This window comes from Micrasema longulum, unplaced genomic scaffold, assembly GCF_059751315.1.
Source record: "Micrasema longulum isolate JH-2025_06_02 unplaced genomic scaffold, ASM5975131v1 h1tg000444l, whole genome shotgun sequence".
NCBI classification, from domain to species: Eukaryota; Metazoa; Arthropoda; class Insecta; order Trichoptera; family Brachycentridae; genus Micrasema; species Micrasema longulum.
This window is the reverse complement of record NW_028277643.1, coordinates 523,483-549,398: the sequence shown is the minus strand read 5'-3', so window position 1 is coordinate 549,398 and position 25,916 is coordinate 523,483. Positions and strand designations below refer to the sequence as shown.

Sequence of the window (25,916 nt, the reverse complement as noted above, 5' to 3'; positions counted from 1 at the left end):
GTGAATATTTAAATAAGTCAATCTCAAACTTGACAGTGGCTAGAACACCCCAGTTAGGGGTGAAAAAAGCAAAAAAAATAAAAAATAATATGAAGAACTGTTTTATTTATGTGTTTTTTACGTACGTATATGTTTTGTATATTTTTTAGGTCATTGGAAAAAGAATTGTAGAACTTTATTGCTGAATACACAAAACTCTTTCTTTTTCTGTTAGTTTTAGGTTGTTTATAAGTTGAATTATTGACGCTTTTGTTTTTCTTTGATGTAGATTGTAGTTAAAATTGAATTTCATATTTGTCTTTATTTTAATCTTTTCATCTTAAATATCATCTTTCTCTTTCCTGTGTAAATTTATTTAATTAAATTAAGCACTTTCGTTTTTTTTTATTATTATTTTAATTCATAAACCCTTACGGATTACATACATTTAACAAAATATTTTTACACAATATTATTTTTGGTATGTGTATATATATTTACATATTTATACACACACTATTCTGGGTTTTATCCCAAGGGGGAGTAGGTATATTATTATTTATATCACTACAGAGATGGGTAGAATTTTTGTTTCAAGATTATGGATATTCGAGCTTTTACAGGGCTTATGACCTGTCATAGGTTGGGTTCAAGTGGCCACTTTTATGTAGATTCTACAACATTCCCCATTCCGCTTATTAGCGAATATCCATATCGGTGACATTTTTGGTTTTTGTATATATGTCATGAAACAAGGAAAGCTTTCGCTAGCGCGTTTGGAGCGCCATCTATGTATTTGATATTGAGGTTAAGTATTAATATTAAAGATGGCGCTCCAAACGCGCTAGCGAAAGCTTTCCTTGTTTCATGACATATATACAAAAACCAAAAATGTCACCGATATGGATATTCGCTAATAAGCGGAATGGGGAATGTTGTAGAATCTACATAAAAGTGGCCACTTGAACCCAACCTATGACAGGTCATAAGCCCTGTAAACGCTCGAATATCCATAATCTTGAAACAAAAATTCTACCCATCTCTGTAGTGATATAAATAAAAATATTTTTACTTTGAAAATTCACATTCTACCATAAATAATAATATTTTAAGCATCTTTTGTTAAGGTTGTCTGAGTCTTTTGTTTAGTTTTGTCTGGTAGTTTATTGTTTAATTTCAGTCCATGGTTTATAAGTCTCAATTTTCCTTTCCTTTGTTATTCTATAGAAATCTTTATTTCTTGTATATTTATTAAAATTAAATGTTTCTTTAGGTGCTTTATTCGTTGTTTTTTTAAACTGATTTTAGCATTTGTTAACTACATTGCGACCATATTACTAATCCATATACAAAGTGTGGAGCGGGAAATGAATACAAAACTAGTAAGCGCTGGGGTCGTTTGGTCCCCCGTTCGGATCATGTGTAATTTTTTATGATTAGTGAAGGAAAGGTTAAAACTGGCAATTGAGGGGTTTCTCAAACCCAAGTTCATCACTGCTACAACATGTTTTTACCTCACTGTTTCCAGGTTAAGTAGACTATGACAACGTTATGTTGTTATGATTAGTTTGATTATGATTAGTTTGATTTTTATGCTTAAAGGTTTTATACGTATGTATTTATTCTTATTTCCCCCTTTTTCCCTAGGAAAAAAAAAGATATTCAATATTTCCTTCACTAAAATGTTCTCCATGTCTGTTGTAGTAAGTTAATTTAAACAGCTCCCCAGGGGGTTGACTCCAGTTCATGGATACAAAATTTTTGGACAAACTTTAAACATCATATATATATGTAATACATAACCATGTATTGTATTTACAATTGCCATGTTTTTTGGTTTGTTTATTTATTTGTTTAAACATTAAGAGTTTACATACATATGCATAAGGGCGGGCATGTTGCCTTAGGGTAATTTCTTCAAACCTACCCAATCCGTACAATTTGAGAAAATCTGTGGCTTATAAATACATTGCTGGAGTATTATAATATTTGCATTATAAAATAAAATAATGGTAAACATAAACAATTTTTTAAGAAATATAAATAGACTTAATATCTACACAACACTATGAGAAGGTGGTAAAGATGGAATAAAAGAGGAAGGAGAAAGGAAAAACTAAAATATTCAGGAAGTGACGTGATTTGAATGTTAATAAAGAAGAGGCGTCTCTGACATTAGTAGGTAAATTATTCCATGATTGAGCAGCCACTACTGTGAAAAAGAGGTAAATAAATTAGAGCAGTGAATTGGTATTGAAAGGGTTCTCTCGTTACTAGAACGAAGAGATAGTCTATGCTGTGATAGAGGTTAGAAGAGCTCTCTCGGACAAACAGCTGACATCGGATTATTTAAAGTATTGTGAAGAAATTACAGAATGTGAATGTTTTTTCTATGCCTGATACTGAGCCCAGTATAGTTGCGTGCGATATTAAGTTATGTGGTCGAATTTGCGAAGATTAAATATATAACGTATACAAACATTCTGTAATCGTTACAACCTATCAAGTAATTCAGAAAAGCATCTGGTTAAATTACATTTGCAAAATCAAGGAGTGGGAGAAGTAAGCTCTGGACTTATGTTTGCGTAACATCAATTTACAAAAAATTCTGCAATCTTTTAAGTCAGGGCAAATTGTTATAATTTTTACTACTATTTGGTTTATGTGCGAAAGGTTTTTTTTTAAATAAAACTCCTTATCAAACCTTGGCTTATGTAGATAGAGGTCACTCACCAAGTGTGACTTCTATTCCACTTGCCTAGATGGGTGTTTATATTATAATCCTTATAACAAGGGGTAGCAAATGGCTTTATGCCTTAAGTTTGTTTCCATACATTCCATTTCTAGGGCTTAGAAGGTGTTGTAAAACACTTAAGCACTTCCGAGAGGTGAAGAATTTACTAAGAGTGATATTAGTAAAGTTGAAAGGGTAACCCTAAGCCTTCGTGCTTAGAACATCACATATTTGTAATATCTGCGACGGACAAAGGGTGATTGAGTAAAAACGTTAAATTTGAATGCCGAAAAGTAAATCATATCTCACGCATACTGTGAAAAATTAAAAAAAATAATTAGTCATTCATTTTTGACCGAATAACAATCTGTTAGCAATATTAACATTGACACATAGATTAAGATAAAAGTATGAATGCAATTCACTGAAATTAAAAAAAAAAAAATTCCGTGTATAAAGTTAAAAAAAAAAACAAGTTGGTTAATTGTAACGCTAAAAAACAAAAGTGGCTATCTCCAGGTACCGCATGGTGAAGATTTTTTATTAATATGACTGCTTGTGTTGTTTTTTATAATGATATTTCGTTTAATCATAGTCATCTTCTTTATTTCGGCAAAAAAAAACAGTTCAAAGGCAAGAGAAACTCATTTGGTTATGTTGATTGCTCAAAGATGAAAAGTCGGCTTATTTCATTTCAATTTCACTTACAAAGGACAATTTATTTTTACATCTATACTAATATTATAAATGCCAAAGTGTGTTTGTTTGTTTGTGTGTCCTTCACGTTTTAACGGAGCAACCAATGGACTTTATTTTGTGTACATGGAATAGCCGAAGAGATATGAAGTAAAACAGATTACTTACTTTTCATCCCAAATATTATGAAAATTACACTAAAAAATAATTAAATGAAATAACAATGACAAACTTTATTTAAAAAAGAGTAGGCGTCATGGCGGATGTCAAATATTTAAAATGATTTTTTTAGTGTTTTTAAGCGTCATGATATATTAAACTATGCTTAATTCTCTGTCTTACTTCCGTAATCTACTCAAAAAAGTAAAAATGTACTTCAAAACATTAAAAAAATTCGTTTAACAAATTTGTTATCACTACAGAAATAGAAAATGATGACAAATAATGTTTTCGAATTTAAATAAATTAATGTCTCAATGTTTGTACATTGAACTGAAAATAGACGCACTGTATCTGAATTATGCCATTTACATAAATTATTAAATAATAAAGTAGACTCTTTTAACCTACTCTCCAAAATTAATCTTAATGTCCCCTTTCGCGTGACAAGAAATAAGTATTTATTTCATCTGCCAGTCTGTAGCACTAACTATGCATAACACTCTTTCCTCTATTGTTCTTGCTCTAACTAAAGTGTTTTTTTTTCATCTATTGATATATTTTACATGCCCCTTAATTTATTTAAAAATAAATAAATACTATTATTTCTGGCTGCGATACGATCCCACTTACTGTTTAATGATGCACACTCGTGAACACTTACTCCCACACTAATACACATAAACATACATATACACTTACTCTCATACAAAAATACATAAACACATCCTTTAGTTGTATTACAATTTAGTAATATGTATGATTTTTCAATAATATTTTGAGTTTGTCCAAATTTTTGTAGACAAGGACTGGATTCAACTCCCTGGGGAGCTGTTTATATTAATATATTACAACAGAGATGAAGAATATTCAAGGGAAGGTAATATGGAAGTCTAGGCATCTACAGGGCTTATGACCTGTCAATGGCTGGTTTAAGTGGCCACTTTACACACTGTGTAACATTCACCATTCTGCCTATATTTGAACATATATATTCCTTCAATTCTTTCATCTGTTGATGTTTGTGATCTTAAACCAGCCATTGACAGGTCATAAGCCCTGTAGATGCCTAGACTTCCATATTACCTTCTCTTGAATGTTCTTCATCTCTGTTGTAATATATTTGTATGATTTTTATTTAGAAACTTTGCTGGTCTGTCTTTAAACTGTGTTTAAAAAAAATAATATTGATATCATTGTCAACTGTTTGTTTCTTTAAAATAAAGAAATAAATAATTACAGTGCAATTAATTTCAGGGCTCGTTAAATTTAATGATTCGATCCATTGCATAGTTATTTAAATCTCCCTTTCCGGTGATGTGTAGCTAGTACACATTTTTTCTAATAAGTTTTATATCTTTTTAAATGTAATAAATTCTCGGTTAAAATTTTCAGTTTATCTCTGTTGTACATTAAGGCATCGGTATGTTGTACATAATCTGATCAGTATATTCGGACCAGTATATTCATATATGTAAAAAACATCACCTACTGCCTCTGCAAAAACGTCGTGAAATAGCGGATATAATTTATTTACTTAAAATTGCCTCTGGTTCAATTGACTGTCCTGAACTACTTTGCAAACTTTCTATCAATGTTCCTTCCAGAGTTTTAAGAAATAACCCTCTTCTTCACATACCTCTTGTTTCATCTAATTATAGGCAAAATTCATATTTATGGCGAACTTTTAATAATTTTAATGTACTAAATAAATCATTTAACATAGATTTATTTGAAAATAATCTTAATAACGTGCGGCGTTTGCTTTCGAAATAACTCGTAGTATTTTTTTCTTTTCTTTTAAATTTACATTTAATTACTATTCATTTTATGTTCGAGAATCTTTTTTAACTTACTGTAATGCTACTTGTGAAAACCTGTAATTGGCTTATTTGTTATTTGTTTTGTTATATAAATATAATATAATAATAGCTGTTGGTTATCCAAATAAATAAATAAAAATAAAAATAAAAATCAAAATAATATTTTCATGAAATAATTGATACTTATGAGAAACAGAAAAAAACACAAATCAGAGATAAATCACAATAGAAAGTTTACCAATGTGTAGCATATCGCGTAGTATGAAGTAAAAGAGTACTAAATGTATAATTGTCTAACGCACTCTTTACGTCTCACTCTTTATACTACAGGTATATACGAGAGCGAAAGTTGCATGTTCTTCTGCCAGACTATAGTTAGTAGTTCTTCGGATTTCGTCGGGGGTGGTTTTTCGCCCGCACTGCTAACATGAGCTAACGCTTACTTCGTGTTTTTAGTTATAATATTAAAAATATTTTTGATTTTGACTTTAAGTTATTGAAGCGATTGTTTATTTATTTATATACGGCATTTCTGCCATTTACATGTATGTGGTTTAAAGAGTGCTTAAAAATAAAAATAAATAAAAATCGAGTATGATATATTAATATACTCGTACTATACATATTATAAATAACTTGAAATACATGCATATTTTAAAGTAATTATACAATAACAAAATTAAATGATCAATTAAATTATAACTATTCTAACCCAATTACCTGAAGTTGGTTAGCTCTTTTTGATACAAATATGTTGGTCACTTTATTTTTTAAGTTAGCCAGAAATAAACTAAATATATCAAAATCTGATGCATATTCATTCCCGGTATTCTGTAATATAAAAATAGGTGAGTTATATTGAGCTACCGTTCGAGAATTTCTACAGTAAAATATTGTAGATGTTCTTCCAAACCTAGGTGGTACATAGAATGAAATCAATTTCAGTAGATCAGGGAGGGGTATCAAACATTGGTTTTATTATTTTATATAAAGTCGTAAGATCGGCCGATGTTCTTCTTTCTTGCAATTTCGTTATTTTTAGAGTTTAGAATTTTGTGATAATTTAATTGATTACTAGAAAAACACATTTTAAAATGAATACATCTAAGTAACTTATTCTGAATTCTCGCAATTATGAACATTCTATTTCTCTCATTTTTAACTTGTGTAGTTACACAGCACCGTGCCGCGAGGATGATTTTGGCTCAGTAAAGGAATAGTTAATTCTCAATCGGATATGGAAACAGAATACCAGAATAAAAAAATGCGCAATTTATATTCGGCGTACCCTTATAAAATGAGGTCAAAAATGTAAATATCGTTTATGTTACTCATTTCCCGTGTCTGGGAGACTTTCACTCAATTTATGGGCCAGATCAAGTTATATAGGGGACATCGGATGCAGGAAGTTGTATGAATATAGGATGTTTGTCCCATCTCTCCGATTGTTTACGATTTTCTTGAACTTAAGGCGCCTTATTTAGAAAATTTACTTTAAGGGCAGTTGAAACAGGATTTTCGTTTTTGTTTTGGGAAATGATTTTCATTTTAAGACGATTTTATTAAAAAAAAAAACGTTTTACTGTATGATTAAAATATTATACTAAAATTTCATCGTAAGAAACACTTTTATTTTATTATAACATTGATACAGGAGATAAACCTTATAGAGATAAAACTGAAACGACATATGCCAATGGAACTTGCCCCAAGTTGCTAGAAAATCCATTTTGAATTAAGACACTTGTGATGCATTCATTTTGAATTATAAAATTAATTCTATTAAAACAAAACATTTCCAAATTTTACTCTTATTTTGTGAACATTTTTTTTTTATTAAAAAAAAAAATATAACTCCTATTTTTATTTTCATTAAAATAAATCTTGTTAATTCTAAGCCGACTTGCCTTCATTTTTTTTTCGTGTTTGGGTAGATGAAGAATACAGTAATGTATTTAAAATAAAACCAAAACCTTGAATGATTATTTTAGACTCGATAGCTACTCTCAGGTAAAAATTCTGATAAAAAAAATCCAGAGGAGAAAAGTCCGCTTTGTAGCATAGTGTTTGGTATGTTAAACTTCCATGATAAAGGCCCCAGGGTTGATTTCTCAGAGATAAAAAGTGAAACATTGATTTTAAAGTTGGTTTGACATAGCAATATTTCAATAATTGAAGCGCTAAGTACTATATATATATATGGATAATTTTTATAGCGCCGTTTTTGTGAAAATCACCTCAAGGGCGCTGTACAATAAATAAATATCCCACCACGTCTAGCAGCTACAGAGCGCATGGACGGTTGGGATTCTTGTTCCTTGTCTCCAATTATGATATACAGGAGCTAGATTACAGCACGCATTGCAGCTACAGAGCGCATATTCAATGAGAAATCTAGCCCCTATTTACATTTTTTATTTGACGATAAAGTTTAGAGATTTCGTGATATTTAAAAAAATAAAATAAAAAACAAATTTATAGAAATAAAAGTTAGATAACAACAAGTCTTGCAGCTACTGAGCGCATGGACGGTTGGAATTCTAGACCTTACTTACTAAATTTGAAGATTTGATATTTGATAACATTTACTTATTGAAGCTAGATTACTAATCGTCTGGCAGCTACAAAGTGCATGAACGAGTGGAATTCTGGCAACTTGAAATTATCAATAAATTTACAAAAACAAACATTGAGCTTAATAGTAAATTTGCAAAGTGTTCGTGCTAAAAAGTAAACAATAAAAAACTAAACAGATAAAGCACTTCAACACTGTGGATAACATTACAGATAAAAATACCCGAAGGCTTTGCTTTTGTAGTCACTAGTCACTGTTGCAGTATCACACATGTGCAAACACATGTTTTTGCTGAATTCCTAGAAGATGGTCCGGTCCACGTGTAGTTGCCGGAGGGGGGAAAGAAGCCAATTGTTCCAACGACTTTGTATCCATTTTAGTCTGTATTATTTCGTTTTATAATGAGTATGAAATTCCCGCTCAATTTTATTTATATTTTACATTATTATTAAACAAACGTGTGTATGAGAGTAGTTTGAGGATTGCCGTATCATTTTGTATGAACGAGTATATTGGAAAGAAATAAGTTCACTTTTAGTAGCACTATTGTTATTTATCGTGGGAGGTAGAACTCCAGATAGTTGAATCTTGGTACATTAGCATACAAAATTCATACATTCTTTAACAATTTAATGGGTTAATACTTTTTTATGATTTTAAAGTAGGCGCACTGTTGTTTGAAAGTTTCCGTTATTCACTACTTGTCACATATTTTAGTAAGAATAAAGCGCAAAATAATGCTTTAAAATGAATAGTCTTCTTTTTCCACTTTTTGTATATACATCGACCACTTATACACACTAACACAATGTTTGTTTAACCGTTAACAATTTAATTTCGAATTTTAAGCTAAATTGGAGAGAGAAACTATAATTCACGCCCAGCCGGTACGGAGGCTGAGAGCGAGTCACCTTACCTTCGAGACACTCTGCATTTGGTGTACCAATCCAGTGTCTTATGCACTACTGGGTGCGGATTGAACAACAATGATGACTTTTCCACTAATTAAATTTTTAGATTTCTTTCTCAATATTTGTGTATTGTATCATATTTTGCATCAATTTTTTCATGAAGGTGGTTAAAAAAATATCGGCTCAGATTTTTTGTTATTATGTGTCCCGTTTTTAATTTTTACTTTTATTATCTTTTTTTTTAATAAAAATAAATATTTGCGTTCTTATGATTAACTCAAATATTTAATTTTGTCAGCCATTTTCAACGAGTTGTAAATAACTCACTTTAAAAAAATGGGAATGAAGTTGGGAAAGTCTAGGATTCGAACCACGGACCTTTGGTCCTTGAGTCCGAGACACTAGCCACTGGACCACAAGCTGATTATTTTTGTCCCAAAAACAAATCAATCGTAACTTAGATTTCTATCTTTCTATATAGAAACTGCGCAAAATCGTAAACTTTCGCTGTTATGGTATGGTATCTCTACAGTTTAAGACGTTTTATCCCTCGTATCAACCGGCGGCGTCGTGCGTTCATTTTAGCAGAAAGATTTCAGACATATCTTTATGAATTTACAGAAAGAGTTGAAATACCTGTGGATGAAATAAGATTTCCCCAAACTTGAGCCAGCTGATAAAACATGAAGAAGACTCCAAAAAACCTGGTGACCAGCATATCTGCCGCAGCACCAGTTTTTTCCGCATAAGCTTCTGCCATCTGAAAAAAAAAACGAATTTAATTTTTAATCTAAGAAATGAATACTCTAGAGTTGATAAATTGCGTCTGTCTCTTATATCCACGCACAGAAATTTGTGTCTTATTTTTGTAGTATCAACGCGATAGTTTTTGTTAGTTAAAATTATACGTAACAGACAACCACAGCTGACTGTTATCTTTTTAAATTACGAATCCTTTTTTTTTTTTTTACTTGATTACTAACAAATATTTTTACTTAGATTTGAAATATTTCTGTATGTTTTGTGTGGTTTTCGTAGCATTATTTTAAGTGATAGATCATTTTTTATTACGTTTAGATTACTCCGAACAACACCATCTGAGTGACCGAGACCCTAAATATCCAAGGTACGGAGAGCCTAAAACTGAGGCCCGTAGGGTCGATTAAACGACGACCGGAGGACTGAATACTTGAGGCTCGAAAAGCCGAATTTGCATGTAACAATCGATGATAGCTCACGGTTGCCTGCAAGTTTTTTTTTTTTTAACCACTTCGTTTTTAGCCACTTATCGTTTCTTATCGACGTTTGATTGAGAATCGAATATAAATCCTGTTTTTTTTAATTTTGACGGTGGATTAAGTTTAATACATATTGAACTATGGAAGTCCAAGTCATAAAATAGGATCAATATTAAATTCTCAATTAAACTTTAAAAAAACAAAAAAAACAGCACGCGTAGCTCCGAAACCAATCAGTAACTAAATAAATATTAGGTGGCTAAAAACGATTTGTGTTTTTTTATTTTATTAAACATGGTTTTATAGGGCCAGACCGCGAAACTTCAGAAGAACATTCCTCATGCTAAGTTTTTTTTTTTAAATCCTTACAAATTGTTTCCAAAAACTCATTAAAAAAATGCAATATCAAAATAAAGTAAATTCTTAGTTTCTTGGACGAAAATTCCCTCCACAGTCCCCTACCCCTCTCCTACCCTTCCGCTTTCCTTGTCCACGTCTGGTGCGTATCGCTTTGTTGGTCAAATACGTTTTAATCGCATTTTTTTGTCGGAGAGGGGTAGGAGTTTGCGGAAGGGATAATTGTCTAAGAAATTAAAGGTTCACTTAATTTTGAGATCATTTTTTTATTTATTTTTTTAAATAGTCTTTGGAAAAAAAAAGTTTTTTTTTTAAGCTAACCACGAGGAACTTTCTTCTGAAGTTTTGCGGTCTGGCCCGGTAAAACCGTGTATAATCAAAAGTAACAACAAAGCTTATGCTTCAAATTTAATGTAAATTTTATAATATGTTTTAAAAATAACTGAAATGTGAAGAACACTTAAAATGTTTATTGAAGCTTATTCATTTGGTAAATATTGATAACTGACTAGAAAGTGGCTAGAGGTTATTGTTAAAATGAAACACAAGGATGTTTAACGTATGATTAAAAAAAACTGTTTTCCTTCGCGGTGTTTTTCAAAAATTATAAAATTATCCAAAAAAATTCATAGGAAAAGTATTCTAGCGTGCAATCAAAGCGGCAAAGTGAGAGCTAACAACATTCATAAAAAAATAATTAAGCAGCCAAATTTCAGCGAGAAAAACGTTCCTCTACAAAAGGTTTAATATTAAAAACAGCCAAGCGAAAACATTTAAAACGACCTTTAAAGTGGTACCGAGGGAAAATTTACTATATTTTCTGTTTTCACGCAAGCAAAATGTGTTTCACAATAGAACAAAGAAGATTTTTGTATCATTTTAATAAAATAAAATTAAGACTTTCCTTATAATCGTGTGAGAATTGTAAAGTTTTAACCAATTCGCTTTTTATACCAAATGATCTAAATAATTTGTAATAAAATATCATTGTTCGTTTAACAGATCGTAGTTTTAAGATTATAAATGCAAGCCAGTATAAGTTATTATAAATTAAATAATAAAAACTCAATATAAATTTAAAAATTCCATTTTAAAACAATGCATATTTAATTTATTTTGGAAAAGAAAATTGGTCGGTTGATTTGATATAAGTTTATATAATTTTTATTCCTGTTAGTGTTGATAAGAAATTGAATGAAAATGATTTGTTATTATGACAAGATTTTACTTTAAATATATTGATTATTTACAAAATTATTTAATTCATTCATAAATAATTGACAAATTTAAATTTATCGAGGCACGATTTTAAACTCCGTGGTACAACAATCTTTTATAGAATAAGGACGAATAATATACTGAAATTTATTATGGTATAACATAAACATCGTTTAACATGTGCAACAACGTGTTTTTTTTTCCAAACGATCTGTAACAACAAATTTTATCCAATACACCCAATTCTTGTGCAAGTGATAATTATTTGCAAGTTGATGCCATATATACAGATTTCTGTAAAGCTTTCAATAAGGTTAATCATAAAATTTTACTATTAAAACTTCAGAAATTTGGGGTGAATGACTCTCTATCAAATCGGTTTTTGCTCCGGGCCAAACCGTATACTCGTCATTCATACTCGAAAGTTAGAAAGCTATTGTGAACGATCCTAAATATTTTTGATCTTTTATTAAAAGTAAACGTAACTCTAACAACATTCCTTTGAACATGTAGTATAAAAACCGAGTATCTAATAATGCCCAAGAAGTAGTCGACCACTTGTCTAATTATTTTGATTCGGTCTATACTCAAAGCAATTTGATCGATGAAGCCTGCATAGCCTTCCCACTCCATCAAAGCACACGCAACGTTGCTACATCTTCAATTAACTTTTCTTACGACGATGTCTGTAAAATTCTTACTAAATTAGATTCTAGCAAAGGTGCTGGAAGCGATGACATTCTTCCATTATTCGCAATCAAATGTGCAAATCAACTCGCCAAACCTCTAACAATTATATTCAATCACTTATTAAAAGATGGAGTCTTTCCGAGTCACTGGAAAAGAGCACTCTCATTCCCATTCATAAAAGTGGCCTCAAAAATAAAGTTGAGAATTATCGACCTGTCTCAATCTTACCAGTGTTTGGCAAAATATTTGAAATGTTAGTTTATAATCACCTTTTATCTGAAGTTGCTTTACACATTCCAAATGAACAGCACGGTTTTATGCGGAAACGATCCGTAGTTTCTAATTTAACGCTCTTTACAACCGATATTGCTGAGTGTATGGCCAAGGGATTACAATCTGACGTTATTTACATTGATTATTCGAAGGCGTTTGATCGTGTTGATCATTCAATCCTCTTAAAAAAGTTAATAGCAATCGGAATTAATAGAGATCTCTTATGTTGGCTTGGTTCTTACATCAGTAAAAGGAGTCAGGCAGTCGTCGTTGGCGGGCACTCTTCTGACTTTTCCTTGCTTCCATCTGGTGTCCCTCAAGGTAACCACTTAGGACCCCTTTTGTTTAATGTATATGTTCATGATATAGGCAATTGTTTAAATAACTCCAAATACATAATGTATGCAGACGACATGAAGGTTTACTTAAATATTGAAAATACTAATGACTGTCATAAAATGTAGGCGGACCGCACTAGACTATCGGTTTATTGTAAAAATAATAAACTATCGCTTAACCCTGAAAAATGCCCAAAAATAACATTCAAAAGAAAGACCCGTGCCATCGATTTCAATTACAAATTAAATAATACGAATATTAAATCTGTCGAAAGAGTGCGTGATTTAGGTATCCTTTTAGATGAAAAATTAACTTTTAATCGTCACATCGATAGTATCACTGAAAAATCTTTTAGAACACTAGGATTTATACTACGCACAGGCAAACCATTTCAAAATACCGATACTCTTAAAAAATTATATTTTTCTTATTTTACTAGTTTACTTGATTTTTCTTCACCTGTCTGGTCTCTTTTTTATAAAATTCATTCCTGCAAAATTGAAATTTTTAATACAATAACAATTTAGAGAAGGAAATGTGAAAATCTAGGCATTTACTAGCTTTACGACCTATCATTGGCTAGTTTATGTGGCCACTTTACACACAATTTGTCGTTACATATACGTGTAACGTGTACATTTACGTAGGTTATTATTTCTCACTTTAAGAAAATGAAGTTAAAAAAAAAAAGGGTTTTAAACCTCGAACCTCTTATTCGTGTGTCCGCTGCTCTAGCCACGGTACCAATCCGATTAAATTGTTAATAAAAATAATAAATATATATATTTTTAAATAAACGGAATTTAATTATAAGTATTATCCTCTCTCTACTTGGATAAAAATATTATTATCATCGCCATGAATTAGGTCAATTAACATGCAAGTTTGAATTTAAAAAATAATTAAAAACAGCATTAAATCTTTAGGAAAAGGTTTGTAGTAGGCTTATTTCACCACTTTAAGGTGAAATGCTTTTGGCATTTATTTAAAACCTGAACCGAAACAAATGCTCGGCTGTTCTAGGCATATAAATTAAAAACACGCACTTCCCAGTTTTTAAAAACGCAATTCTTTGAGAGTATTTCAAGCAAAAAATCATGAACACAAATGTGAACACTCGTCAAAACATATGAAAATTACGCTAAATGTCGTTGCTTACATATGAAATGTTATGCATTTCTCAAACAACACATCTACTTTTTACTGTTTTTTTTGTGTTATTGTTATTGAAAATTATGATAAATTCAATTTTACAAGCAGGCAACAGTCGGAGGGGGGGTCCTGCGGCTGGGTTTTGCGGGCAGAATGGACCCGTACAGAGAACAGACAACAATCAATCATTTCAAGAGAAACAAAATAAAGATTGTGCTATTCTTTTTTTTTCCATATCTGCTTCTCAGTCAAGTACATGGCCATCGCTAGACGCTCACAATAGACCCTATCGTCAGCCGAATAAAACTGGAAGATCGTCATCGATGGCTTTCCAGGACGACGGGAGGCTACAGTTGGAAAGAAGAGGCATCTGCAGCACGTGTCTAAGCAAGTCCACCGCTGCACCCTCAAAACGCTCTTTATAAAAGGCTACTGCGTCTGTTCTCGGACTACAATGGCAAAACTACCCGTCGAAAAATTTTCTCAAAAAAAAAAAAACAAAAAAAAAAAATGTAAGTGATAATTGTTTCTTATTATTGTGATTAACATTTAAAAATCGTGAAAATTTAAATAACGGTTTTTCGTTATTTGTATTGTTTTTATTCATGTCAAAAGTGTTGACATTTTAATCATGTGATTTTTTTCTTAGATAAATGAAGTCTTTCTTCAGTTTTTTTATTTCAATTATTTTCATTTCTCTTTAGCATCAAAAACTTGGCCTACATTACAATCGAAAGCTAACAGTACTTTATAAAGGAACCTCCAAAGGGAAAACCAGACCCCACCTTAAAATCCTTTGTCAAGGAGTGAGATAACATTTTCTTCATGTTGATTCTTACTAAAAGACAAGGATATACAATACCAGAGTATGAAATGTACAGTTAAGAAAATAATTTGAAATTTATTGAGTAATTTTATAATTCAGTAGTAAATTTTACAAGCATGTTTTGAAACATAATTACTATTGTCGCACTCAACAAGGAGTCAGCTACTAACAACGCATGTATATATGAAGATATAACTATTTTAATTTTATTTTATAATATTTTTTTACGATAGTGTAATTAATGTTAAAAGATTTTATGAAATATCGAATATTGAATTTAAGTTAAATTTTGTAATAAAATTGAATACCACTAACTGGCTGATATTTTCAAAATTAAAATCAGTCAGTGGCCAAAATAACAATTCTGAAAAGCGTGTTTATTGTCAGGACTTTATATATATTTTTTATTTCATCATCATAATTATCATTTCCTTTCGTTACCTTATAGTGCAAAGGAGACTGCATATGTACGCAGCGTAATTTGATCATTTTTATTACATGAATGTAAGATTATCAGTCTTACGTTTCAGGGACTATGAAATGTTCTAGTGTAAAATCACCATTTAAAAAAATAATATACGTCAACCGTGCCGGGAATCAAACCCGAGACCTCTTGCTTGGTGGGCAAATGCGCTGACCACTACACCACGAGGCCGACTTTTTTTTATTTATTCAAAAAAATATTCAAAATGTTGTGTTTTATTAAGATACTATTGTAGTGGCGAGCAAAGTGCTCGAATAAAAATTATCAGGTTCCAACACTGGAACGCCCCTTCAGTTGCCAAACCTAATACAAGCCTAACTTCACTCTATAAGACACTTAAAGGACATCGCTGGCGGTATTTTTTCTGTATCTTTCGTCTCCTCCGCATACAGGGCCCTTGGTCAGTTTAAATTATACCGTGAATATCTTTTGATAAAATTATACGGTGATATACTGTGTAACTTCTATTAATTAATACTTCAAATCTAATTCCGCCCTCACAAAACAATGTCGTGTACTATAAAACCATTTTTTTCAGACTAAATAAGTTTTTATGTAAAAACAAAGTTAATAATTACAATAAAGTAGACTCTTTCAACCTACTCTCCAAAATTAATATCTATGTCCCCTCTCGCGTGACAAGAAATAAGTATTTGTTCCATCTGCCAGTCTGTAGCACTAACTATGCACAACACTCTTTCCTCTATCGTTGTTGCTCTAACTATAATGCTTTTTTTTCATCTATTGATATATTTTACATGCGCCTTAATTTATTTAAAAATAAATTGAGACTCATTATTTCTGGCGACGATACGATCCCACTAACTATTTATTATTGCTCACACTTATACACACCTGAACACTTACTCCTACACTAATACGCATAAAACACATCTACACTTACAAACACACCCTTTCGTTGTAACACAATTTGATAATATGTATGATTCTTATTTCTGTATTTTTTTTATGTTTATCTATCATTATCCATGGTTTTTTTCTTTCAAATAAATAAAACATTTAATTTTATTTATGTTTAATTTGTTGCCAACCTGTCTCAGAAATTGCACTGCCAAGATAAACAAAAAAAAGAAAATTATCGGAGTAGTAGTTTATTTATGACTAAAAAGAATATAGCTATTTTGTATTTCATCTGGGAATTTCTATGTATTTTTTTTATACCCTGTTAATTAAATACTAGTTAAGCTATTTACTAGTAAAGTATTCTATTAATAAAAATAGTTACATGTTTTAAAAAAAATGTCTTTACGATAGTATAATACGAACGTTGTTATGCAGGAAGAAGCTAATCCACAATTTTGACAAAAAATAGATATTGGTGTTATCGAATTCAAGAAGGTCAATTCTATGTTCTGTTTTAAACAGCCAAGCCACTTTTATACAAAAAAACTGTAATAATCACCTTCTGAAAAATGTATGATATCAAAATATCATAAAAATAAATGTCACTTCAAACGTTCAGAGTTTGTATTAGGTTTTATTGAATATTAGATCTCGCTTTCATTAAAATTATTTTATCTGGTCAAATACATTTTAAAAAAATTGTCTCATAAAAAAAAGAATGCATTCACTATTTCTCATTTTCCAAAGTTAAAAACATTCGAACTGTTGAGTAGATTTAATTACTCGTTCTTTTCATTCAGTAGCTATTATTTCAGTCTCAGTTTTCTATGGCTGGATACTTTTTGCATAACTACGTTCATTTTTATTTGTGAGTTACCCACTAAAAATACACATTCTTACCCTCCGCCATAAATACAACAAAAAAAGAAAATATGTATTGAAATCTTTATGGTATAAATTTAATGGATCACTTTTTGCCTATTTTTAGCATTTATGGAGGAAGATTTGAATTAAATTAAAAGATTTAAATTAAAAAATTGCTAATTTTGAAGTTGCCTAGTTGCATTTCTGAACCCAAGATATGTAACTTGGCTCAATGAATCTTGTAACTATGTTTATATGGGTGTTTTTTTATAAACCTTTATTGTATTACAATATGTTTGTATAAAGCAAATAAAAGAGTGTTTGATGGGTTCGTTTTTACTGCAATGATAACAGTTTATTTATTAGGTATGTTTATTATTTTAACGGCAACCAAACGCACTTACCAGTACATAGATCCGACGAAGTCAAATAATCTCCAGTCGACTCGCTTGTTCATTTTTTATATTTGAGAGTGATCATTAAATGAAATTTTACGAAATTGCGTGAGCTGTGAAATCAGCCATAATATTTTTCATTGTATTATGATCTAATAAGTAAAAGTAACCATTTTGCAAAACTGCAGTGCCTTCTATATTTACACAATATGTGCTGTCTTATAATTTATCCAAATACTTTGATTCGGGGATTCGAACCGTTAGTAGGGTCGCAGTGAGTCACATCTTGCTGGAGGGTGTGATTCTATTAAATGCTGCGAACGCCCAGTTGCTTTCCACCGGCAACACTACTGACTAGTCCAACTCGTTTGCGTCTACGTCGCAAACCCCGGGCAATGGAATCACACTCGTAACGGTGTGATCACAGCAGATAACGAGAGGATAAAAGGAGAGTTTCTGGCGCCTCCAAACTAGAACCAACCAGCTAAGGAAAGAACACCCCGACAAAAAAATCTACCAGAGAAGGCAACGAGAAACCACTCTGGTCAGTTTTTCCAAGGCATCACTATGGCGAGTACATCCAACAAGCAGTTGTCCTGGCCTTTGAGTAGCGCAGGATCTAGATGCTTTCGCTGTAGTGATCGCCAACCTCGGAAATATCTGATAAGGCACCACAAGAAGAAGACTTAAACTTTGAGGCCATTGTTTTTAGTCGTAAATAGTGGTGGAAGTCAATAGTTGTATGTCGGGATTTGAACCTCGGCCCACCTGATCAGGAGTCCGCTACTCTATTCACTGGACCGCAACCCGTTATATTTTAATAAAATTTCATAAGGGGTTTTGAAGTAAATGGCAATTCTTTACGTAACATTATCCATCTCGATTTATCAAGCACAAAAAAAATTTTCGACCCCTACAAACGCAAAATTGATAATACAAGTTAGTAATTTATTTCGCCAATTTATCGCGTGGAGATTACCTCAAAGAAAGGATTTTCGAAGGACAAATTGTCCGCTTATAATTCCAAATAATCCAAGTTATCGAGTATTATTATATGACAGTATTGTGGATAAAGGGATGAATGGAGTACATGGACCTTCAATCGTAAGGGTCGTCTCTCAAGACCCGAGGGGAGAATTGAATTATTGAAAGGATTCTAGGAGCAAAAACCCTCGAAAATCTGAGATGGAAGTGTATTGTAATTTATTTTGAGATGTGCGTTATACTGAGTGGTTTATTGACTGTTCGGTATTAGAGATTCTTTCTTCAAACCCTTTTTTATGTTTACCAAAGCACAAAAAATATTTAAATAAGATATCTTTATATTTGAAATCTAGGTAAAATAATTTTCAAATTAATGTTCTTATTATATTTACGACCTACGGAAATTTTAACATTGAAAAGAAAAAGAAATTTAAATTTAGATGAAAATTTCGAGTCAAATAATATAAACCTAAAACTCCGCAAGCAACTTGCCAAGACATATGTATGGGGCATATTGATGTATGGTTGTGAGGCATGGTGGCTAAAATATGCGCCATGAGGGTCTGCATGATATAATATGATTGAGGGAACGGCTGAGGGGACATATTAAAGAGGGCTTCCCCGACGGGGAGTATGTATTTGGAGCAAGTGCGCGAGGATTTGAACTGCGACTCATATATCGAGGCTGAAGAGGGCTGCAGATAATGGAGACCGGTGGAGGACGAGATGCAAGACTTTGCTGCAAACCATTCGCCAGGGTTGAGAATAGACCGGAGAAAGAAAATAAACAAATAGAACATAAATACACGAAGCAAAGACAAACGAAGAAAACAAATGAATGTCATCCTATTAATAGATTTAGTTTTTCTACTGACGTTTTTTGGCGGAACTGCAATTTAATAATAATAATAAAAATACGCATGAAGTTTTGTACTAGTCTGACGATGTCTGACGAATTCGGTCACTGGTAAAAATTGATAAATAAAAGTGGAATAAAACTATACTTTTTTTTACTATTTTAAGTATCCCATTAACAAATAGTATAATATGTAAGATTTTTTTTCTTCCATTATATAGCGTACAATCATAAAATAATTTTAAAAAAAAACCCACATGGGATAGCCTCTGCGCACCCGACATGATTTAACCTGTTTTACGTTACAGCACGTACAAAATAAAAAAAAAAGAAACAAAAAATAAAAATAAAAGAACAAATGAAAACTTAATTTGTCAAAAAATGTCACTCTTAGAAATTTTTGTAATTAATGTATAAATACTAAACTATCTAGAGACAGACGGTAAATAAAATATGGTGATGATTTAATATGTCTTTTTTTTAGTAAAACTTATATGAATTACACTTGAGTATAAAAATGTTATAGTGGTCATATTAATATTATTGTTAATTTCTGTGTTAAGACAGATTGTGATACCATCATGTTAGATATGTTTGCTAGATTCTGTATGCATAACATACATCGGTAGATAGAAAGAAAAGGTTTATATTTGTTAATTTTCTAAAAGTACCGTTATTTTTGTGTGTCTTGACTGAATTTGGTAAAATATAGAATTCACTAAAAGGAAAAATATGGCTATTTGGAATCCAACTAGACGTCGAGGCCAAGAAGTATCTGGATATTAGTAAATGATTCCTTTTTATGATTGTACGTTGACCTCAATAATACGAAAAAAAGATATACCAAATCATGATAAACATGCTTATATTGAAGTGAGAAAGAGATGCAAGAAAGACAACTACCTTCGAATTGAAATGCTTAATTTTTTCACCTTGTAATATGTCTCTTTAAATTTACGTCATTATGGTATACAGTTTATTTTAAAAAACACGAAGCACAAATAAGACTTCGTGCCAAACCATGTCAATTTATTTTTATCCTACATAAGTTAAGTGGTTAAGAGATCTACGAAAAGCAGAATGATCTATCTCTAAGGAAAAAAAATATATGAAATAAATACAAATGTAATATTTATATTCTACTATCAGCTTTTTTAACAACTTGCCCTAAGAACTTAAAAATATTTAAGCTTATACAAAATTTAAGCCAAAATTAAAAATTTGTACTCATAGACCACCTTAACTCATTGTTACTTTTTTGCATATTTCAATAATAATAAATAAAAATTTCAATGTTTTATGTGAATTTCTTTTTTTTCCTATTAGGTTGCAACACAAAACTAGTTTAAATTTATTTCAACAGAGAGAGAAAACGTTTTTGAGAAGGCAATATGGAAGTCTAGGCATTTACAGGGCTTATGACCTGTCATTGGCTGGTTTAAGTGGCCACTTTACACACTGTGTAACATTCACCATTCTGCCCATGTTTGAACATCCACATTTCCTCAACTCTTACATTTGTTGACTTTTGTGAGGTAAAAGAGCTGAAACCTTTATCACGTGGGTGAGATTCATCCGGCTGAAGCAAATCACCTTTTAGGCAACGCCTGAAAACAATTTTCCAATTTTTATACTTATTTATTTGGATTTAAATAATTTCTAAAACTTTTTATTATTATACCAAGCACAAGACCTTGAGTCTTTTTCGTGTGGTATTTTGTTTAGTTTTTGTCAATCTTCTTTTTGCTTTGATATAACTATTGAGTAAAAATTGTATTTAATTAATCAGCTGAAACCTTAATGCAGGTGAGATTGACTTTATAAAAATCAGCTTTGAGGGAAAAAACCAACCTCCGTCCGCAGCTATTTTAGAGTCCTTAGGGACTCTGGCTTCTTTTTTATTTTAGTCAAAATATAGGGCAGAAACATGTGTGAAATCTATACATATACATAAATTCTCTACTCCCTTACTTACCCTAACTACTTCAATGCCTCTGTTACAACTTCATTGAAAAAAAAAGTTTTTACATAAAACATTACAAATAATAACAATGTTATCAAACATTACACATTTTTTTAATGCCTTTTTTTATGTATAAAAATCAGCAGATGGAGGTGTTGGAGAAATATGGATGATCAAACATAAGCGGAATGGCAAATGTAAGACAGTGAATTAAATTATTAAACCCTTTAAGTGCCTAGACTTCGATATTTCTCTCATTTAAATATTATTTATCTCTGTTGTAATATGTCAATTCAATCAACATCAAATCCTTATCCGCACGCAATGCTACATAAGGCACTGCATTGTTTAACGTGTCAAACAAAATGCAGCGTACCTCGGTCATTTGTCACAGGAAGGTGAGGGGAACAGTTTTACGCTTCAGGCGCCAGTCTAGGGACAGCAAAATTATTTAATGGAAAACCGCCTTTAAAAACAAATATTTCGTGTCAACCCTCCTTGGATTCGAACTCGGACCTCAAGCAAGGTAGGGGAACGGGCCAACCACTAAACTATGAGGCGGACGTTTTTTCACACGATTGCAGTCATCGAGTCAATCACACGTCCGGGATTCTGGTTCGATTTCACCAAAACACAAACATTTTGTCAATTCAACGTCACGTTACAATCAAAGCTTTTTCATATTATGTGTGTGTACGTAACGATTTCGGAATAAAAGCATTCGCGGAAAATCCTTTACACATTTGCCTCTCAAAGTAAACATAATATTTTCAACAACACACGCTTTCTATTCGCATTCTGCGTTTGATGTTCACTTGAGTTCACGTTCATAAACACGTAATCCCTCAAAGCAAATGCCTAGTGATTGTAAAAAAGAAAAACACTACATATCTTTATGAGGAGGAACGTACATATACAGAATGTTTCTTTTTGATTACCGATTGAATTGTACCTACGTTGAAAGACAGGTAACATACAAACGGAAAAAAAAACAAAAAACAGTTTTATTTAAATGAAAAATCGTACTAATAGCAACAAGGTACCATTTTTTTACCTTGCTCGTGATATGCATGGTTAATATTTCAACAAGTGGATTTTTGTGCATTTATTTGATCTTTAAATTAAGATAAAAATGTTGGGAATAGGAAGAATATTCACCCAGCAGCGGACGTCCTGGACGTAAAAATCCCCACGACCTATAAAGTAAGCAAGCGTGGTTAAGTCTCTAAATCGGCATCTGCAGTATATGGTCCAGCCAACAGTTTTGCTTCCGTTTGATGACAGTTGTCAGATAAGTTTACAGCGTTCATTGCCTTATGTTATGAACAAAATAAATTGCTTTTCTTGTAACGTTATTTTTATCGATACAGGAAATAATAAGTAAAACATCCTGTTAATTCAAACGCACATATTCTAAAAAAAATACATTAGTAAATTCTAACTTGAAAATATTTGACAATTTGAAGAAAAACATGTATTTTGTGATCAAAATATATCGCAGAACTGGAAAAATAAGTCAATGCTTAAAGTCAACTCGTATTTAAATTGCGTATTTATGTTTAATTCATGTAATCAGAAACTTCAATCACAGATAAAAACATTTTTTTAATGTTTCCTCTTCTAATAAAAGCATTAAATAATTTTAATAAATTTATAACAATTTGAAGAAATTTATATTGGTTGCAATAAAGCGGACACAATTTTTGAGAAGGAATTATATATGTCTAGGCATTTGAAGGGCTTACGACCTGTTATAAGCTGGTTTAAGAAGTCACTTTATACACCATGTAATATTCATGTGACACCAGGTAGACTGTTCATATACTGACTTCACCAAGGCCCTTGAAACCGTCGACCATGATGTCTTAATAAAAAAAACTGTATGAGATCGGTTTCTCGGATAGTATGTTAAAACTATTGGCGAGCTACTTCCAAAATAGAAACCAATACGTCTCCTGCGGTCTGTTTGCGTCAAACTGTTTCTATACTTTCTCGGGTGCCCCGCAAAGCTCTTTCCTGGGTCCATTGTTGTTCTCTATTTTCATAAATAACATTAAAAACGTAATTTTAAACTCGCGTTTCTTCTTATTTGAGGATGATTTTAACCTTTTTTTAATGGTGACAACTTCTGACAATTTCTCTTCTCTTAACAGATATATCTCATAGATCTGAATGGAAAGGTGAAACAAACGTGATTTAATGTTTCCAAGTGTCCGGTCACGTCCTTCACTAGAGCACAAAAAAACTCTGTCTATCTATCTAAACTATTTGTTGGCTACAAAATGAATGACTAGAATCTGCTTCAAATAGTGAATGTTAAGGATCTGGGCGATAGATTTGTAAACACCCTGATATTTCATGATCACATAGAGACAATCAGTGGGAAAGCATCTAAGATGTTATGTACTACCAGGGTTTTCGAAAATACTTGCATACTGAGAACACTTTACAACTCCTTGGTGCAAAGAAGACTCGAGAGTGGCTCGATGATTTAGAAGGCCCACGAACTAAAATTTTTTTTTATGATAGAGAAAATCATAAAGAAGTTTTTGAGAAATCTCTACATGAGAAAGTGCGTGTTTTATCCTTGGCTCTACCCGGCCGAGTTTCTCCAGAGTATGCTTGACTACAACAGTTTTGGGACAAGATAGAATGTATATTCCACTACACATCTTTATAGATTGTTGTGCGGTATTGTAGATAATCTTGAGATTGCGATGAAAATTGATTTATATTTTCCTGAAAAAGCGTCAGCATAAATTGTTTCATATTCTGATATGCTGAACCAACCTGCCAAGATGGTTATGCCCGTTGGAAGAACTGCTATGCTGAAAAACATCGCTCTGGATGTTGATCTGTTCGTGTATTCGAAGAGGTTTTCCGGAGCTGGATTCTCCTACAATTTTGACAAGAGTCTTACTATGTATTTTTTGTCTTTTTGTTATATGTACATCTTGAATTTAATTTTGTTATGTACATGTTATTTTAAATAAATAAATAAATTGAATAAACTTTTTTTTTTAAATCGACTGAAATTGAATTGAAATTAATTGAATTAAATACACTATTCTTCCTATGATAAAATATCTCCATTTCTTTCAATCTTTCAACTTTTTTGAAGTGAAAGAGCTGAAACTTTTATTGATGTAGGTGACTTTCATCTCATTAAACCATTTCTCAGTGTCAAATAAAAAGTTTTATTATAAACAAATTTGACTGACTTTTTGTTTCAAATTTGATCGAACAATTTTACTCTCGTGGCGATTTTTTAAACAAGTTATTAAGAAAAGTATATATACAATACAATACAATACACTAGTTGCCAAGTAATAAAAATGTTTAAAATCACTTTTATACTATACTTTTAGGTATATATCAGATCGTCTACATAGGGTAGTGTAGGGTTTAAAATGATATTTTTAACGGTGCAATTGAACGAGCCTATCGATTAATGCAGCGGCATATGCATCACAAGGTATGCATAAGAGAATGGTGATGTCGATAAAAATATATAAATAAATTATTTGAGTGATAAAAACAGCAATTCAATTACGTATATTGTTTTGTCAACTATCTAGAGATAGTAATTATCAAATTTACTGAGCGACCTTTTTTAAACGCTTTTTTTGACAAAACGGTGGAAGAAAATGGCGCCAGAAATGAGAATGTGAAGATATTTGGCGCCATAACCGTTTTAGATATTTAGAAAACATGGGGAGGGATAGCAACCGAAAGATACGAAAACCATACCTATACTATGACGGTAGAGTTGAAGATAAATTCTCCAGAGCGATTATGAATATTTGCATAGTATTGACCTTGCATATTTGAGTTTTAAGTTAAAAAATCGATAGCTATCGACAGTACTCAAACCACACAGTATATTTGTATATATATACGCAGTTTTAGCTTTGATTTAGTTTTTTTAAATTTTTTTTATTATTTTGAGGTCACTACGGTTTATCACAAAAGCGAATTAAAAATATTTTCAAAAGATGTATTGAGCGCGGAGTAAAGTTTGAGACTTAAGACAGCAGTGAGAGTATTATCTATCAGTTAAGATTTGAACATTCGAGGAAGTAACAGGCCATGATTCATATTATTTGATGTTTGAGATAACATTATACTCCGGAATAAATAAAACCACAATGTACGAAATTTTTTATTTTTTTTCATGGACAGCCGATGAAGATAGCTTTTGTTATCGCCCCTATTTGGGGTATTCTAGCGACGAATAATTATAAAAAATGATTCCTATCTTATATTGCTTTCAAGATTTGTTTACATATCTACCTGGAATGAGAAGCGTTTTCATTGAATTTTTAAGAGCTTGGATTATAGAGGGGAAACCGTTTTTTCCCAAAAAACTTAAATTTTAGTTAGATTAAAGTCAAATACTAGAAAAATACTTCGAAAAGCACCCTAATCACAAACAATCAATAAAAATGGTTTGTTTGTTTAAAAATTAAACATATTTTTATAGTATTTGAAGGGTACATGTCTAGAATGGGCTGATTGCATTTTTTTTTCGAGATA

At 31.5% G+C, this 25,916-nt stretch overlaps 1 protein-coding gene across 2 annotated transcripts in view; it reads right to left on the bottom strand.

Annotated features, from left to right (window-relative positions):
* The window catches only part of LOC148281518 (UNC93-like protein), a 226,336-nt gene that overhangs the window by 114,307 nt on the left and 86,113 nt on the right, over positions 1-25,916 (bottom strand). For both annotated transcript variants that reach the window (XM_088226600.1, XM_088226599.1), the window contains exon 4: positions 9,514-9,637. In XM_088226600.1, the coding sequence (XP_088082726.1) occupies positions 9,514-9,637 (124 nt within the window). The remainder of the gene's footprint in view (positions 1-9,513; positions 9,638-25,916) is intronic.